Source organism: Ascaphus truei, chromosome 7, assembly GCF_040206685.1.
Source record: "Ascaphus truei isolate aAscTru1 chromosome 7, aAscTru1.hap1, whole genome shotgun sequence".
NCBI lineage: Eukaryota > Metazoa > Chordata > Amphibia > Anura > Ascaphidae > Ascaphus > Ascaphus truei.
The window spans coordinates 56407440-56426985 of NC_134489.1; the positions used below are offsets into that span (position 1 = coordinate 56407440).

Here is a 19546-nt window from a genome sequence, read left to right on the forward strand (position 1 = left end):
AGTCATGCAAAAAAAATTGTGGGTAGGTGGACGGGTTAGACATTTTCAGACAGATTTAGTACATAATATTATTGCATGGGATGTAATTCCTGCCCTTTCTATTAACCATATTACTTCTATCACTTTTACAAGCTACAAAATACTTTGCTACATTCATGCTTGTTGCAAATGCCTCCCAACATCACTTTTGGGTGCTTGATATATAAATCCCTATATATGTGTAGAGCAGTGTTTTTCAACCAGAGTTCCTAGGAACCCTTGCGTTCCCCGGGCATTCCTAAAGGGTTCGCTGCAATTTTCAGGCCATTTCAAAATTGTACCAAATACAGAAGAATTTACAATGCATCTGACCTCAGACACGTTATTAGAGAGTGTTGGGGTTCCTTACAATGCATCTGATCTCGGATGCGCTATTACAGAGGGTTGCGGTTCCTTTCAGTGCATCTGATCTCAAATTATTAGAGAGGGTTGGGGTTCCTCACAATGCATCTGATCTCAGGCGTGCTATTAGAGAGGGTTGGGTTTTCTAAGGATTTCACATTATAATTATAGCGTTCCTTAACCCAAAAAAGGTTACAGTCTGACTTTCTACAACTATAAGGCTAAGGATCCACTGCGGTCGGCGGCGCCTTTCATCCAGTCTGGAGGTCCCTGCTGGCTCCTTCCGACGTGGCTGACTGCGTGCTGTGATGCGTCAGCCGGCCGATGCTGCAAGCTTCTGGTGATCAGAAGCGCTGATGCGTCACGTGTTGTATGAGTCAGCGAAGGAGGGGAGGAGGAAGGAGCTACGGGAGGGAGGCGGCTTGGGAGGGAAGTCTGAGGCAGCCGTGCATGGCTCTCCCTCCCTTCTTTCCCCCCCCTCCCAAAAGGTAGGGGGGGAAATGTGTGTTGTGTGTTGCGCCCCCCCTCGTCATTGCCCCCGCCCACCCAACCCGTTTGGGAACGCCCCCCCCAGCGAGCGTCACAGTTCACTGCAGACCGCAAATCTCGGTGCAGTGAGTTGCTTGCAAGGCAGCCGTGCGGACGCGTACAGCGGGGCCTCAGCCTAAGGCCTCGGCCATGTTTACTGCTTGAGCCCCTACAGTCGCAATTAGAGCGGCTTTAGTAGAGGCTCATCTGCGCTTCCGCGCGCTTGCGGAAGCGCAGGTCTTAGGGGAATTTAAAATTCCCCCGATTGCCAGCGCGACAGGCCGGTCACGTGAGCGGTTCGCCCAATGAGGGCGAACCAGCTCCATGACGTCACTGGCCCGCCCCCGTCCAGTGACGCGCCTGCCCCCGGCCCGCCCCCTGACGACCCGCTGACAGCGCGTGTGGTAAGCAACCGCAAGGCCAGGGAAAGCACCCTCAGCACGCCAGCAGGGAGCATGGACGAGGCCTAAGGCTGCAGGCCTGTGATTGTGGGGAGAACTGTAGGCTCATCCCCCAATCGCTTTAAATAAGCCTCCAGCTCGACTCCTTACCTCTTGCCCGCCTTTGCAGCCTCCTCCTGTCTCCTCTCCTCCACTTCAATAATCTCTCGTACTAGGGTGGGTCTAACCAGTACGTTCCTCCAAGGCGAAAATTCTATTCCCACCCGAGCCACATCATTCCTCCAGTATTGCTCTACTACTGCACCCACTGTAGGCCACACACAAATACAATAGTTTTTTGCTGATCTGTAATTAATTAGAATTATTTATATTGAATAAATTCATCTGTATCTCTCATAACAAAAAGAGGCGGATTTCCTAGTCTTAGTATAAATCTACAATGTTGATTTAAAGCAGAATATATTGTTAGGTGCCACCCATAAAAAATTAATGTGCAGCAAAATTATGATTTTGCCTAAAGATTTCCAACCCTTTCAATCTGTTTCCTCTTTCTGTGTCACTTTGTTTGAATATTAGTCTTATGCTGCATATGTTAAATCGTTTTTCCAATGAAGGCTCGGAAGCCTTTTGAGTAGTGCGCCAAATATAGGACATATGTCCAGATGAATAAAGTGCCAGTATGGGTTCAAGTCAATTGGAGTTAATGCCAGAATGGGTGCGCTAACTCGTACGGGGCGCTTGATGAATCTGGGGCACAGAACGCATCCTGCTTTATTAAAGACCCTGAAAAAGGGTAAAGAAACTCTGAAGATGGAATGATCACAACATTCTTGTAAATCCATTTAAAAAGTGCCCTAAACAAATTATATGACATTATCCTTTCTTCAAAATAGAAAATGCTGGGAAATATGGCTATATGTTTTTTTGTATGAAATGGTAAAAAGAGGTTTCTAAAAATAAGAGTTTTTAGAATGTAGACACTATAATGGACAGACCAATATTTAGAATGTTTAGATGAGGTTTGTTACTTTGCCACAATTAAGGGAGGATACAGATTTAAAAGCAACAATTTTAGACGTAATTAATCTGGGACCGATTTGTATTCTCACAAACCCTAAGAGCTTCACTTGCTTGAATAGTACCCAATTCTGAAGAATTCCAGATGGCCTAGAATCTTTTGGTTAAGGACCCAGGAATCTATATAATGGAACACGTATTTAGAATATCAACTCTAGATAGGTATATTTGGAAAAAGAACTATAAACATTTTCAACCAATACTGTTCCAACAAGTAAATTGTAAGTGATACATTTTTATTAGTTTGACTGACAAACTTTCAAGACATATACTCCCTTGGGATGATGTATTAAAGTTTCTGTTTAAAGGGGTTTCAATCGAAGACCAAACTAAAACTAATGATCGTGATATGTCTGGTAGGTTAAATCTAGGTATACTCTGGCCGGAGATCCCCATGTTCATGCGCAGGGAAGCAGGGTGTCCGGCCTGCAGGGCTGGGATGAGTGTGGTCCGGTGTCCGGCCTCCCCCAATCGCCCACCCCCTTCTTTGCTCCCCCCCCCCTTCGCTCCCCCCGGTCTTGTCTCCCCACCCGCATGGGCACCCGAGGGGAATGTGGGCCAGAGGGGGACACGCCATGGCAGCAGCCATGGGGACCGGGGGGTGGGGGGAGAAAGCGCTGCAAATGCTGAATGCTAACAATTTATGTCATAGGACAAAGCTTTCGAGAGTTCTCTCTTCCTCAGATCAACAATACTGGTTTACAAAAGAATCTAAGGCTGAAACAGAGGTTAGGAAAGCAGAAGAAAAAACATAGATGTAGATAAGGTGAGGTGAGAGGTTTGTCTGATAGTTAAAAGGAACAGCATGAAGGGGTTCTGGGTGGGGGGGGGGGGGAGTGTGTGGATAAGAACATTGGCAGAGAGGCAGGCAGGATAATTACAAACAATTGTGATAGGGTGTGAGAAACCCCATATCCGCATTAAGTCCTCTTGTTTTGGTGTCAAAGAGTCTTATCATTCTGAGTTCAAATGTTTTCCGTTCTTGGGTGCGTTTAAACATTCCATTGAGCATTTAGATCTTTAAATCATTTATGGAATGATCGGGTTATGAGAAATGATGTCCCACTGGTGAGCAACTGGAGTAAAACTGCTATTTCCATTTTATATAGAAATATTTAATATTTCACACAATGTCCATACTCTATGTATCCACATGATGAGAGAACCGCAACTTTACAGTACAAATAATCATATTACTAATTTCCCCCTCACTTATCTCAGACTTGTTGTGACAGAGAACTGAAACGCTAAATAAAATGCTGTCATGAGTTTGAAGCGAAAGCTCCGCTTTTGGAACTATAAAGGGCAAATAATTGGTGTATTAAATCAGATTAAACCTAGGAAAGTAGAGCTAAATCGAATCACTGTGGTACAGATGCAGTACCGCTCTGAACGTACCAGATTCAGGATGAAAACACTACCTCCCTGTTAGTGTCTGGCAGGCCTGGGCCAATAATGTATTTAATGCTGAGATATTGATCTTATAAAGACATTGACAAATGCTTATGACAAGCTCTATCCAAGCACTTATCTGTGTCAAAATTCAATAGAGCAGGATTTTAGATGGGAGCTGTATGTTAGAAATGGAAACCAGCTTGGTCTTCCACTGCCTGTGTTAGTCTTGAGTGACCAGAATCTATGAGACTTGGTAGTTTTTGTAGCAAAAAATGGTATTTAATTACTAATTTTGTATCTGTGAGAATCAACTAAAGTCTATAAAGATGTGTGCAGTTTAAGCTGAAGTTCACGAAAAAGGGAACATTTCCTTTTTTTTTTTTTCCAAAAATAATTTCTGGAGCATAAAAAGTTAATGTGCAAGGTCACATAACCCTTTATTAAAGGCTATTTTGTGTAACATTCTGTTGAAAAGGGTTGAAATATGTGAGTGAGTCTACCAGAAAACATAAGAGTTGACATGCCTGGATGTGTTTAACCTCTTGAGTTCCCCATGACGTAGCTACCACGTCCAGGGGCCTGGCACTCTAGGGGCCTCGTGACGTTGCTACGTCAGGGGCTTTTTGCTCATTTTATAGGGAAGATCATTATCCCAGACTAAGGAAAGAATACAGTAGCAGTTCCAGAGATGCAATGATCAAGGCTGCTAGAAAAAAAACGTATCAATATTTCTCCAACACAACTGGAGGGTTTCACAAATCACAATGATGATCAGGAAAATAAACTGTTTAATCTTTCAAACATAGATTTAGGTGACATTTTTACTTAAAATGCAACCATGCGATTTCTGAAAAATGTGATTTAATGTTATATGTTTAATATGTGAAAACTCATTAAAACTTTGTTACAAAAAAAAAATGCAACCATGCAACCCTTGGCTTCAGATTCAAGTAGTGAATCTTAGCTTGTGTCTACATGTTACATTAAAGCGAGGTGCCACCTTTTATCCAAATGACCAGGTAGTTAGGTCCTGAAGTGGATTTATTCATGCACAAACGGAATAGTTTTTTTTTATAGTGTCTGTGTGTGTGTAAATATAAATATATACTGTATATGTATTGTATAGTGGCACTACAGTAAAGCTGTGTGCAAACTGCAAAGTACTGGAATATATATATATATACAACTTAACCCCGTTATAGCGTGATCCGCTACAACGCGGTTTGATCGTGGCTCCTGAAGATCTCCTACCTTTTTTAATTCCATTTTTTCTGCTTTTCTTGATTGTGTGGTCTTGCTGCTGGCACCGCCTCCTCCTCCTCTGCTCCAGCATCAAATTCACGGGACGTTGCGTCGACATGGCATTGTGACGTCACGTGACCCCACGGGGTCATTTGACGCCAGAGGACGAGCACACACACCCCCTCAATGGAGTCTCATTGATAGTAAGCAGTACATTAAAAAGCTTTATATTGGCCCAGAAGACCAGAATCCCCAAATCTCAATGATATTGGTTGAGGGGGAAGGAGAGAGCCATGTCCTGCAGAATATTGGGGTCCGGCTCATGTTCAGGCCCCTTCCTCTACCAGTCTCACCCTTGCATGCTCTTTAGAGGGAATTTAAGGTTGTAGCAGGCGCTGCCAATTAACTCTAGGTCAATAATCTGATAACGATGCAGGTAGGTCTTTCTTCAAATCTTTCACTATTATACCAAAGCTACAGAGAGACCAGCAAACGTGGACATCAAATCAGGACTGGATCATCCTTATAACACTTCACCTACAGCTACTTGGCAGATGTACATTGCAGTGCAATTTTAGATGGTGTTTCTGCTAATGTGTGTATCCAGTTTTGGGCTCTGTCTTGATTCCAACTTGTAGATTCATTGCACTGTAGGTTGTGATATATTTTAGCAAGCAGACCACCATTAGGGTTGTTCATAGACTAAATTATAGTGTACCCAAGTGAAACCACTTAGGTGTCTGCTTCAAGTGTACTGAAGAACACATAGGGTATAATTTATTAAATATACTAATCAATACAACATCTCCCTGCACTACTGCACCGACACACTTTATTCGAGCAAATACCCAGTATGTACCTGGCAGATACCTGGAATGCGCCGCTCCTCACCTCTGACAAGCCCCGTTGTGTTTGCCTTCCCAGCCTGGGTTCATGCCTGGCTGACGGGCGGCTGATCTGTTAAATGATAATGATTAGGATTTAATAGGCTGCAATGCTTTGCGTGTCTACCAGATGGCATAAATTCATGAATTGTAATGCAGTATATATATATATACTGTGCAGTATTGCAGCCAGCGGGAATAAAATGCTTCAATCCCTGCCTGGAAAATAACCCAATGCACTCGGGCAGAAAACAGTCACAAACCTCAATACACCCGGGTATACCCGAATTCGTGGGACTAGCCGAGCTCGAATAAAGTGTGTCGCCAGTGTAAGTAAATATGTCCCAGTCAAGTGAACTGTCTGTAAGGTGTCTATAGAATAGCACCTCTTAGTAAATATGGACCATACTTAGGAAATCTGGATGTATGGGAGAGCAAATGACTAGACCATTCCTTCTTCCATAATCCCTGACATACTAATATTAGATTTGTTAACCTTGTATAATGTTGTGTATACTGGCGATGTTATATGAAAATAAACAATGGAAGAAAACTAATTCAGCAGTCCCCCTGCTGGGGTTCCACCCAGAAGCCAAGTTTTCAGAAACCCGATGTGCCAAAAACAACACACACACACACACACCCTGCTCGCAGCTCTTGCGCCAATCTGTCAGCTGGAAGCAGGCAGAGGAGGAGAGAGCTGCCGATGGCGGGTAAGTCCTGCGCCCCTAATTCCGGCGGCCATTTTTCCCCCGCGATCCCGGTTATAACGTGGTCTCATTATGTGGACCCCGAGCACCGCGTTATAATGGGCTTCAGCTTTATATATATGACACACATCTAGATCGTAAGGTCCTTGGGTCAGAGACTTGTCAGAGTATTGTCTCAGTTTGTCTTAAAATATATATATATATATATATATATATATATATATATATATATATACGTACATATACATTAAACACAGAAATGGTGCCTCTGAGAGACCTAATAATACCCAAAACCAGATATCCCGGTAAAAGTAACCTTCTGGCGGTGCTACCGACCCAAATAAACTAATAAACACAAAAAGAAAAAAGAAGGGTCAAAATAAGGGAGCACTCAAATAGTATGTAATAGAAAAATTGAAAAATGGACTTTATTAGCAATGCATCATAAAAACACAAGAGACAAACTCAAACACATACCACATGAAAAACTGCTGCAAAATATAAACCACATGAAAAACTGCTGCAAAATATACTTTGATCGGCCGATCTTTGTTACACTACTAGGGTAATTTTCTTTCCCCTGGTTCTGTTATGTTCTGTTGGAACTCTTACTATTTGGTCTTTCCAGGTTAGGGGTTGATTTGTGTTAAGTTATTATTAATGATATTTTGCAGCAGTTTTTCATGTGGTATGTGTTTGAGTTTGTCTCTTGTGTTTTTATGATGCATTGCTAATAAAGTCCATTTTTCAATTTTTCTATTACATACTATTTGAGTGCTCCCTTATTTTGACCCTTCTTTTTTCTTTTTGTGTTTATATATATATATATATATATATATATACATACACTCTTTTCTCATACAATGTTATTGGCCTCCCTCACACGTGTGCGTTGTGGAATATGTTGGCGCCATAAAATAAAATAAAAGATATTATATGTACAGTATGTGTGTGTGTGTATATGTACGTATGTACGTACGAACAACTAGCTGGTTATACCTTGTAACCGACTTTTATTTCTGTGTTTTCAGAATTTTCCCTAGGGAATATCTTCTTCAGCAGATTCACCTATATTCCCTTGCAGACCTGCAGCAGGTAATATTTTATATTATACACTATAATAATTCGTAGAACATAGTCTCACTGTGTGTATGTGTGTGTGTATGTGTGTGTGTATGTATATGCATATACATATACATACACACACACACATACACACATATATATATATATATATATATATATATATATATATAATGAAAATATTACTGTGTGTTCATTTGCATGTCTTAGATAAGTCTGCAACCATTATCGTCCAGCATACACTGCTTCTACATGCATACTTATATATGTGTGTATATTTGTATATTTATACATGTGTGTGCAGTGTTTTTGTTGAGATACACGTCAGAACACTAAGCAAAAACAAAAATTAAGATCCAAGATAAAAGATGCAATTTAAATTCAGCTTTAAATAAAGCTACAAATTAAGAGATGTTATTAAAAGCATTTATAAACTTCCATTAAGTACACCAGTCTCATTGCTAATATTTTATAATCACTATAAGGAGTTTTTTGTTGATCCCTATAAAAAAAAAAGTGCTGGATCTCAGGTTCTCTAGGTTGCTCTATAAAAATGGCAGCAAATAATGATGTATGTCAGCCTCCCCACTGAGCAAGACAATTAACACTCAGCTAATATAAATCTTTTCAGCAATCTGTTATATTTACAGGTGAATTTAAAAGGCAATAAGCTGCTTAGTAAACTCCTTTTGGAGTAGAAGAGCTGGATATGCAGGAATCAGTAACTGTTGGTTATCAAGCTGACGGTGACGGACTATTCTGTCATGCAGTCTGGGTCATTTCCCAAGTGCATCAAATGCATCCTATTTCTCCATTTAAGTATTTAAAACACCAAAGTGCAAAATCAGCCTGCAAGTGACCTTGAAGAAAGTACCAATGTCCATTGGTCTTTTTTTTTGGTGCTTGTATGCACCATAATTCATTGATTTTAGTTGGGATTTTCAGCCGTAATTGCTGGAACGGCTACTTCGACGTATGTAAAATAAGAGGTTCCATTTAGTCAAGTGGGACTTTAGTGCCTCTAAGGCTGCGCTTATAGTGCCGACATCGCAGCAAAACAAATGTATTGCCGCCGTTGCGTCCGCTCATAGTAGAAGCGGCGCGATGGCTTGGTCGCGATTGCTGGAAGCCAAGTCAATTTGATTTTTCCAGCAACCGCAGCGTGACGTCGCAGTCGCCGGCACCAGCACTATAAGCGCAGCCTTAGGCTCAGCACATTTTTGTAACTTTGGGCTTAAGTGTTATTTGTCATTTTCTTTATACACGGGGTGTACAATGTTTAACTTTCAATCACCCTAATATTACTATTAGGAGTGCACCGTTTCAACGTCTGCAAAACAAAAAGATTATTACTTTTTAGTACAATATAAATCCTGCCTGCAAACTGTAGTTCCGGGGCCTTTTCTATTTTGTATGCACTGCGTGTAATCACCACTCCCTATATGGTTTCCTGACACAAACGTGGAAAAAAAATTAAGCTTAGTAAATACCTCAACACATGCTATCAACTACTGTTTTTTTGGCTTCTGTTTAATTCAAACAAAACTGTCCAGTCTGGGAACTAGCTAGATACATTGACTCCTATTCAATATTCTCCTATAAAACAGTCTTGCCCTTGATTTAAACTGCAGTAATATCAATGGATATGTGCACTGGATTCATGAAGCTCCATTAAGAGTATTAGATTATTGATCTGCATTAACTGCAGTTAACTTGAGATCATATTTTGATATCTCTTTTAAGGGAGCTTAGTTCATCCCCACCCTTAAATCTTCCTGAGTGATATACTGAATAGGCACGCTAGACTTTTATGTATCTGTTTGTTTAAAGGATTATTCGAACTGTTTTCTTCACTGGTCTGTCTGCACACAATCCTGATCATCCCTTAGAGGAAATTAAAATTAATTACTCAATCTGCTCGGGTGGATGGTTTAAATTGGATTTAGCATCCACGAACAGCAGCCTGCAGACAATTTTTCATATGTGCCTCTGAGAAGTGTTGTGAGGTTTCCCAGGGTTTGCCAAGTCAAATAAATAGAAGCCATTCGCCTTTGAATTGTGTTGTGTTTATAACATTCATTGAAATTCATTGAAATATCCATTATAGACGAGCTTAAATTATTTCATTAATATTATTCACATGGTACATTTATTAAACATGTTTTCCTCAACTCCTTCCTCAGTGAACCACAACCAGGCACTATATTGGGGATATTATTTGAAACAAACATTTAAAGCCTCGGTACCATGAAGATATATGCACAAACTTTGCGGTAGTAACATAGAAGCATAGTAGTTTTGGTTGAAAAAATGCATATGTCCATCAAGTCCAACCTTTAACTGGGTGAGACACTTATCCTAGATTTCTAGTTGTATTGACTGAGAGAAAAGTAAATCAAAAACCCAAGGGCAATAGCAATCTGATTTCATAGTCAACTCTATTCTTTCTGCAGGCCATATCCCTAAGACCTGGAAAACTGCCAGAGTTGTCCCAATTTTCAAAAGTGGGGACAAAAACACTGTCTCAAACTACCTGCCAATCTCTCTTCTTTCAATACTATACAAAGTCATGGAAAATGTGTTCACTCCCAAATAAGCGATTACTATACCAAGACAAATTTCCTTAGCCAATTCCAATCGGGCACCCCAAACCCACCTTAGCAAACTTGACACCCTCTACAATTCAATATGCCGTTTTGTTCTCCAATGCAACTACAACACACATCACTGCGAAATGCTCAAATAACTAGATTGGTCATCACTTGAGTCTAGGCGCAAAGTTCACCTTGCCTGTTTTGCCTTCAAATACTTTCTGGGAAAGCTACCCATCTATCTGAACAAGCTCCTCACCCCTACCACATGCAGCACTTATCATTTGAGATCTGACTCCAAAAGACTGTTCACGGTCCCAAGGCTCAACAAAGTATCCGGCCGCTCCTCCTTATCTTACCGTGCACCCCAAAACTGGAACAACCTACCGGAGACTCTCACATCCACCACCAGTTTAAGTTCTTTCAAAACCAAAGCTGTCTCACATTTTAATCTGGTCTGTAACTGTTACATACGCCCATAATATATATTATCTTTAACTGTGCATACAATGTCTTGTATATAATGTATACCCTGTTCACTTATGTAACTGTATTTGTAACCATGTCAAACCATGTGAATTTGTCATTTTAACTCTATGCCCAGGACATACTTGAAAACGAGAGGTAACTCTCAATGTATTACTTCCTGGTAAAACATTTTATAAATAAATAAATAATTGAAGTCTTGCTTATTGTAGACAACTTATACAAGTTTATATTTTGAAGGCATGTCCCTTATTTTTAACCTACAGCTGCAGCGGCCGTTATTCAAATACTTCACGTGTTGTGTACATTGGTATACCGATGTCATGACGTGGGATGTCTGCCAACCTTAGCGCCTTAACACGCGAGTGCAGAAAATGGCATTTTAGAGTTCTGTTTTTTAAATACCTTAAATTGACACCGTAGCACAGTACTGTACACATTGCAATTCATTCATTTCATTGCACCCAAAGAAACAGGATCCATGAAATTCAAACAAAGCAATCGCAATAAGCGCGGGTGCCTGGGGCGATTGGCCGCGTTCCTGCTGCGTGGAGTACAGCAGAGCACACGAAATCGGTGCTGTGAATTGTTTGAATAACGGCCGCTGCAGCTGTATTAAACATATTTTTGTCATTACATTAGAAATCACTCCCATGTTGGGACTGAGCTGTAACCCCTTAATTGGCAATGATTTGCTGGTCCCTCTTCCAGTGAAGAGAGCTGTACTGTACTAGGATAATACATAAAGCTGCCTCATTTTATTTGCGTTATACAGCCAACTTTCCTTTGTGCCTTGCAGAGCTTTCAGACACTGCAGATGTGGACACTCTGTGTAGCGCAATTGCCCTTTAACCAAAGAAGCTGTTTATCAACAGGTGATGCTGTTTGGTTGCTTTCAGACGTTATTCCCTGATTGGAAGCTCACAGCAGGATATGAGCTTCCAAGCTAGATGGCTTGGCCCATGGTAAAATTGGACCGCAGTGTTGTGCTCACACACGCTGCATCAGAGACTTGACCCAGGTTCAGAAAGAAGGCGAAGCCAAAGACGCTTTGGCAGTCTGTCTACCCTACAACCCCCATTCCCACCCTCCCCTCTCTGTCCAATTGTTCACATGGCCCTTAGCAGGCATGATAACTAATTAGAAGCATTTGGATTTAACAAGCAGGAAGACAAAGCATGACAGCTCCTATATACTGCCCCGCTAGTGATGATTGTACTCCTTACCAAGCCATCCCTGGCTTCACAAGCCCCTGGGGGTAATGGACTGTGAGGCAGGAATGAGGCCTGTATTAATACACCACTAAATCCCTGTTAGCTGCTTGATACATGGCATTGCAGCCAAATTAACAAGTTAGACAGGAGTACATTAATTTGCTGTTGGTTAAATATTTATTCACAACAAACAGCAAAACATCTCTTTATTGGCAGCAGATTACCTTCTGTTGGATGTTTTTTTATTTGGGGAGTTCTGATTCTAAAAGTACAATACAGGTAAAAGTTTTCAAGATTTCTCTATCTAACACTTAACTAACTAATTAACCTAACTGTAATCATCACTAAGGCTAAGGCCCCGTTGCACGCGTCCGCACGACTGTCTTGCTTGCCGGCGGCACGTGCAACTCACTGCACCGCGATCTGCGGTCTGCAGTAAACTTTTTTCGGAGCGGGGGGGGGGCGTGGCCACACGGGTCGGGGGGCGCAGCCATGATGGGGGGGGGGCCAAAACCAAAACAAAGCAGGGTTCACAGCACTAGCTGGCTTGCCATTGGTTGATGGGAGCTAGTCTATGATTGGCCCCTTCGCGTACCATGTGACGCGTTGCCGCACGGGAACACCATTCTCTTGTATCCCGTGCTGGCTGACGTGTCACAGTACGTTGTCAGTTGGCAGTGAGGAGGGACTGGGACCGGATCGTGAGGTTAAACCGCAATGGTGAGTTGCGCTCACGCCGCCGTCCGCGCCATCGGGCGCAGCGGGTCCCAGCCCTAAGATAGCTTACATAGGTATGCGCTGCGCTGCGCTGGCCTGTTAGTTGTTCTTGAGGATGCAATTTTCGGACTACTACCATCAGGCGAAGTTATACAGTAGTAATTCACTATCTTTAGCTCCTAACTCTGACTTACAAAGATCTCATTGACGCTGCCCTCCTCCCTTACATCTCAGCCCTCATTCCCATATATATATATCTAAAAGCCCCCTACGTTCTGTCCATGACATCCACCTTTCCTCCTGCCTTACCACCTCCTCTTACTCCTGCCTACAAGCCTTCTCCCATGCTGCCCCCTCTCTCTGGAATTCCCTACTACGCGCCATCATTGGGACCAGGTGTGCGGCTGAACCAATCGTCACACCATGCAACACCCCCTAACATCCTCACCCTTAAATATTAATATGATCAGCTGCCAGGCAGGACAACCTGAGGTGTACTCCATCCAAAAATGAGCAGCCACTTTACCTTTTGCTTCAACATTGTCCCTCGTTCTCTCTAGACTATAAACTCTCACAAGCAGGGCCCTCATTACCTCTCTCTATCTGTTTGTGCATGTTTGTCCTTTTTTATATTTGTATGTAACTCTGTTTTTGTAATTATCAAATCTCTGTATCCCCCTTGTACCACGCTGTGGAATATGTTGGTGCTGTACAAATAAATAATAATAATCTTTGGAGTGGGTAAACCCAGTCAGATCCCAAATATCAGCTTTTAGTGTACATGGGCAAGTCACCTTATCTCCTTGTGCTCCAGGAACTCAAAATGTAGACTGTAATTGAGCAGGAACTTGTACCTGAGAAATTGTATGCACAGCGTTGTGCCCTGTACATTGCCATTCAATGCCATGGGGCACCATTTCATTTGTGGCCTTACTGGCATGAAATGAGGCATGATTTGGAGTGGTGTATATGATATTTAGCATAGTGTTTTTTTAATTGCTATTTGACTGTGCTGGTACATCCTATTTTCTTTGCAAACCTCTTTTCCATTGCCTGTCATTTGAATGACATGGATGGTTTTAAATGGATATTTAAAAATTGACAACTATAGGCCAAATTACTGTGCAAGAGAAGGAATCATATTTCCACCTCCTGATATAGAACACAGATGAAATTGCCTGGATATGATGGGTCTTGTGATAGTGGCTGGAAGTGTTAGTGTGTGGGTGTGGTAAAGGGAGTCACGCAGAACCTTTTATTCCCTGCACAATTTATCACGACCAAGCCAAGTCTAGCAAATATAATGTTATGCTGCCCCTGCACAAAGATTTCTAACTTTCACCAGCTGTGACTAAGTCACAGGCAGATTCAATGGAACACACCCATAGATTATTCCAATTGAACTTTTCCTGTTCTGCGATTAGATGCATATTATACTTACTTTTTTACTCTGTGTCAACATTATATGTTTTGCCCCTGATAAGTTGAATAAAGTAAAAGCCACAGATACAAGTCAGTATGTCTTTTTATAATAATAGGCGCTTATTACCACCTACTATTTTTCCCCATAACTCTTCCAAAATCACAAGCAGGTACAAGAACAGTAAAATAGAAATAAAATGGTTTGATACATAGTCGCTAAGAGACATGTTCAAAATGCTTCGCTACAGTATTAGGGAAATATCAAGCAACAGTAGATACATAATCTCTGTCTCCCGAGTTATGTCTTTTATTGCAAAAAATAAATCTAAGATACAGTTTTCAGCATTGTGTGTGCGGTGCGTTCATGTGTGCGCATTGCACTACCAGTGTATACTTTTTGTAAATTGCATTTTATTGCTGAGCTATCAAATGAGAAATTAAATGCAAAAGTTAGATCAAGATCAAATGTTCTCCATCTTAAGCTCAAATAATAGAGAAAAGGAAAACATTTTCTTCTTGTGAGTCCAGAAGGCGTATTTTGTACCTCCCTATACAAAATGCACCATCAAGTCCAAGCCACATTGTTTATTGGTCTCATTGGTTCCATATCCTGCTTTTCAGAAATCTCTGTGCTTTCCACACTCCTGGGTTTACCATAACTATCATGCTTGCAAATTACAGCTTAGCCTCAGTTTGGCATTGTCGCTGGTGTATTTTTAGGGAGTTATATGCTAATCATCTCTTTTCAGCAGTAGAGTTTATTATACCATGTTGGTCTGGTTAGCAATCTCAATGTACTTCTCTTACATGAAACAGACTTTTAACATTTGTGAAAATACTTCACTTAATCGCAGCAGCAACAACAAAAGTTGTGTAACATTATTTAATATGATGTTTTAGATACAGTAAATGGCTGCCATTCATTGGTATAATCTATTGGGGGACTATCTTTTTTACCTCACGCTATAAAAAGTGAGAGGCTGAGATTGTAAGAACAAAAGCAACAGAAAACAATACTAATGTATGTTGTGTAACCACATTCCCCATATTTTATTTGAATTTTGCATGAAAGTTCTCAGTTCACTATAATTAATACCTCTGTCATTTCCGATATTTGTGTAATAGTTGGAATATCTGTATATTTCTCTATAACATCTTTAATATTCTATATCATAGTACTGTATGCATACAACCTGCACTTCATTAAAATTATACAGATAACCAACAAGCTCTAAGAAACCCCAAAATTTACTATATATAAGTGTCAATTGGAGTGCTACTTGGCGTGACTAAATGTATACAACAAAAAACAAAGAAGCCCAAAGCTACATCCAATATGACAAAAATATACAAATATTGCAGTTCCTAACAATAACTGATTAAAATTCTTATTTACCTCTATAGTTAGAGGAAGAATGATCGTATTGGATCTGTCCCAACCGGCTGCATGAAAAACAACTACTTACTTGGAAAGTGGGGAGGGGCGAGCTTAAACCCTGGGAGGGAGGAGCCACTAACCTCCAAAACAGCTGAGACCAGCTGGACAAAGTTAATAAACACACAGATACCCAGCAAGCTCAAAGAAACCCCAAAATGACCACATTAAATATATATATGTGTGTGTGTGTGTGTGTGTGTGTGTGTGTGTGTGTGTGTGTGTGTGTGTGTGTGTGTGTGTGTGTGTGTGTGTGTGTGTGTGTGTGTCAATTGGAGTGCTACTGGCTGAGGCTAAAACTTTGTCCAGCTGGTCTCAGCTGTTTTGGAGGTTAGTGGCTCCTCCCAATGTTTAAGCTTGCCCCTCCCCATTTTTCAAGTAAGCAGTTCTTTTTCATGCAGCTGGTTGGGACAGATCCAGTGCGATCATTCTTCCTCTAACTATAGAGGTAAATCAGAATTTAATCAGTTAGTGTTCGGACCTGCAATATTTGATCATGCCTTGAAGTGGCTTGCAGGCTTAAAATGCTTTGGCCAAAGGGTTTAACTAAATGACCCTTTTTTCAAGAGATATATAGGTATTTCACTGTATATTTTTGTCATATTGGATGTAGCTTTGGGCTTCTTTGTTTTTTTTTTCTTATTTTTGCTTCATTAAAATCATTAACTATTTCATATTTCTTAATCAAAGAAAGACATTCTTTAGTTACATGGGTGAAACCCAAAAGGCAGGTCCTATGATAGGGATGTCCAAACTAAAGCATATGGGCCAAACATGGCCCACCATCCATTCAATAGGGACCCCGGAACAATTGAACAAAATAATTATATTAGGACCTAAAAAGGAGGGAATCGCATCAAAAGATAGCTGCCAAAAAAATTTTTTTTAGCTGCAAGCTGGGACTTTGGACATTCTGTAGTGACTCTTTCGTGGCCATCTTTGGATCTCAATCCCTGTGATTTAAAAAAGTGCGTCTAGGAACCTCCTTTTTAGTACACCACGCCATCTGTACACATCTATTTATCCTTTGCTTGTTGGATTTTGCGCCTCTGAATCACTTTACATACCTTTTTTGTACAGACAAGGAGACAATTTTTGGAGAGCTGCACTTCCACTCACAAGTAACATTCACTTGTTTATATTTGTGAGCACAATGTAGATTCCATGTGTATATTGTAGTTCGTATGTTGCACTTAACAGATTACTTTATTTTTTTTATTAATTTGGCCTTCAACTATAAAAGAGTTTGGTCACCCCTGTCCTTTGACAATTTTAGAAGTGCAGCACCATATAGAAACATATTGACCTAATGATGGTATATATTTCATGGCTTAAAATTCATGACTTTAAAAAAAGAACATCAGACATATATAACTATTTTTAAATCATATTTGAAAGTTCATAGATTTCTTTTGGGGAATGGTTTGATTGTCATTCTTATTTCGGTCACCTCAATGATAAGGTCTTCAAATATATTCATGTACCTCCTCTGTCTGAACACAAATCAGTCAAGGGCACAAAATAAAAAGATGAGGCAGATATAGTGTTGCCAGGTGGCTTCTCCAAAAAATACTGCAAATAATGGTTAAAGGTGTGACGCCCTTGAAGAGTTGGTGGGGAGCTATGTTATTTATAAATTATCTCACCGTTACGTAATTTTTTTCAAAATTTCACTCCAAGTATGCACCAATTTGAATCAATTTGCACCATTTCATATTCTATTTCGGGGGGGGGGAAATATAGCGCCCTCCCCAGAATCTTTTTAACAAAACAGAATATGAAACGGTGCAAATTGTTACACACTTGAAGTGAAATTTAAAAAAAAAGATTCAAGATTGTTGTACCCCTCTTGATCCTCTCACCCCTCCCCTCTTCCTCTCACCCTCCCCTCATCCTTTCACCCCCATCCCCTCATCCTTTCAGCCCCCTCCCCTAATTTTTTTTTTACTGGACAGAGTGTCAAGATACAAGACAGTCCAGTTCAATACTGGACACATAGCAACCATAGGCAGATATAAGCACACTAAGCCACAGCCTCAACTTAAAGTTACAATGTTTACTAGAATTTCCAGGTTACATTTAAAAAAATGAATCACCTAGTTTTATGCACATAATCATCTAATTGCATTTGGTTTTACATGAGACGGCACCCAAGGCTTTGCCGTGCAGTGCATTGATTTGTTTTAAATACCGGCCTGGTCTCTAAAGTACTGATGGGGTTAATCCCTTGTTGTTTTACAATATCCAACTATTCCTCCAAAAGCAGCTGTGTAGATAACCACTTTGATACATTTAGCTGTCCTAGCTACTTGTACTTGGTCTTCTCCCACCATTGTGAGCCTTGGGAACTGCAGTCATGCTGGCACCTGAATCTCTGCACAAAAGATGAAAGAGAACGGCGTGGTTAGCATGTGTCCATATAGTCCATTGATCTCGTTGTCTGATGTAAATGTTTTTCAGAGCAATTAAAAGATGTTTACGTGAATGGGAAACATTTTACACACATCGGTGTGTTGAAGGGCTGGTTACCCTGCTCCGTTAGCCGTATGTGAAGTGGGTTTTGACATAAGACTGGAACTTGTGCTTGAGATCTCAGGCAAATTTATGTAAGCTCTTCAGAGGTTAACAAATACATTTAAAAAAGCTATCATGTAGCAAGGTTTTATCACATCTAGTAAACTCTATGCAGTGTATGAATGAGTGCAGAAAAAAAGTGTGTTTTGAATGAATGCACTAATTTCTAGTGCTCTGTTACTTCAAATGAAAGAAACTGTTTCTAGTAAAATTTGTAAGGATCCATAAGGTAACTCCACCTTAACCTTGGGAAATTTTGAATGAACAATGAAGGGAGAAAAAAAATAATAAAAAAACACAGAAGGTATATACAGTACTGCTCACTAAGTGAAAATGATATAATTTGAAAAAATGGTTTTCGCCCTAAAAATGCCTAGATTGGCATTGGGTGCATCAGATGGGCTAATTGTAACTCTATTACCAAAATTAGAAAAAGGGATGCGTTACCACCCCCCTCCCTAGCTAGAAACCCACTAATAGATGCACTCCAGGGCTATTAAAACATAACATTTATTGTATCAATTAAAAAAGGATCTACACATATATAATGACCATGAATCGTGAAAAATAAATTGTGAAGTGAATTAAAATGAGTAGGAGTAGGTCTGGTACTGGTGAGGCTGACTATCAGGTGTATAGCCCTAGTGTCGAATGTTATACTCTTAGACAACTACTAGAATATAATTGGCAATTAATCCACCTATAGGACCTAACTATATGTAGAGCAACTGATCCTAATTAGTGTGGCTACTTGGTATATGTTAATAGTAATGTGCTCATTGTGTGATGAGGTGTTAACACTAACACAGCATACCTAGTAACCAACCAAAGATTGCAAAATATAAAGCAAGCCGCAAAACTGTGATAACTAATGGTAACGTGGTAATCAGATGGTGGGGGCTAAGCTAGATATAAACGCCATGCTGACCATGGCACAGCTCCAACCTCACTGCATAATTTACTCCTAGCAGCTAAATGATGATAGTTTACAGTGATGCGGGTCAGTTTAGCACAATCATTGGTTGGTGGTATGTGGATTGAACCTGTGTAGGGTTACATCAGCACACCTAAACCAGTGGTATAGGAATGGCAACATAATAAGTATAATGCACATAATATACAAGATGAAATTTGAAACTAATAACAGTGCCTTATCAGCAAAGAACATAAGCTTATTGGCAGTCAACTCTTCTCTGAAATGCATTAATTGTATACATAACAGAGGTGAGAGTACACACAAGCTGTCATAAAATGCTAATGTAGCAAGAAAAAGTTTGCTACTACTGTGGTCACAACAATGAGATTGTGCACAGCTATGTATTTAATCCATAGTCATTTCCAACGTCAAATGAATCCGACTTGGCTGAGATCATCATTAAAGGGCATGTACCAGTGTAAAAATTGTA

General features: G+C 40.4%; 1 protein-coding gene across 5 annotated transcripts in view; it reads left to right on the forward strand.

The window, feature by feature from the left end:
* PLEKHM3 (pleckstrin homology domain containing M3) overlaps nucleotides 1–19546 on the forward strand; it is a 201774-nt gene that overhangs the window by 130430 nt on the left and 51798 nt on the right. For all 5 annotated transcript variants that reach the window (XM_075608512.1, XM_075608510.1, XM_075608513.1 and 2 more), the window contains one exon: nucleotides 7650–7713. In XM_075608512.1, coding sequence (XP_075464627.1) covers nucleotides 7650–7713 — 64 coding nt within the window. The remainder of the gene's footprint in view (nucleotides 1–7649; nucleotides 7714–19546) is intronic.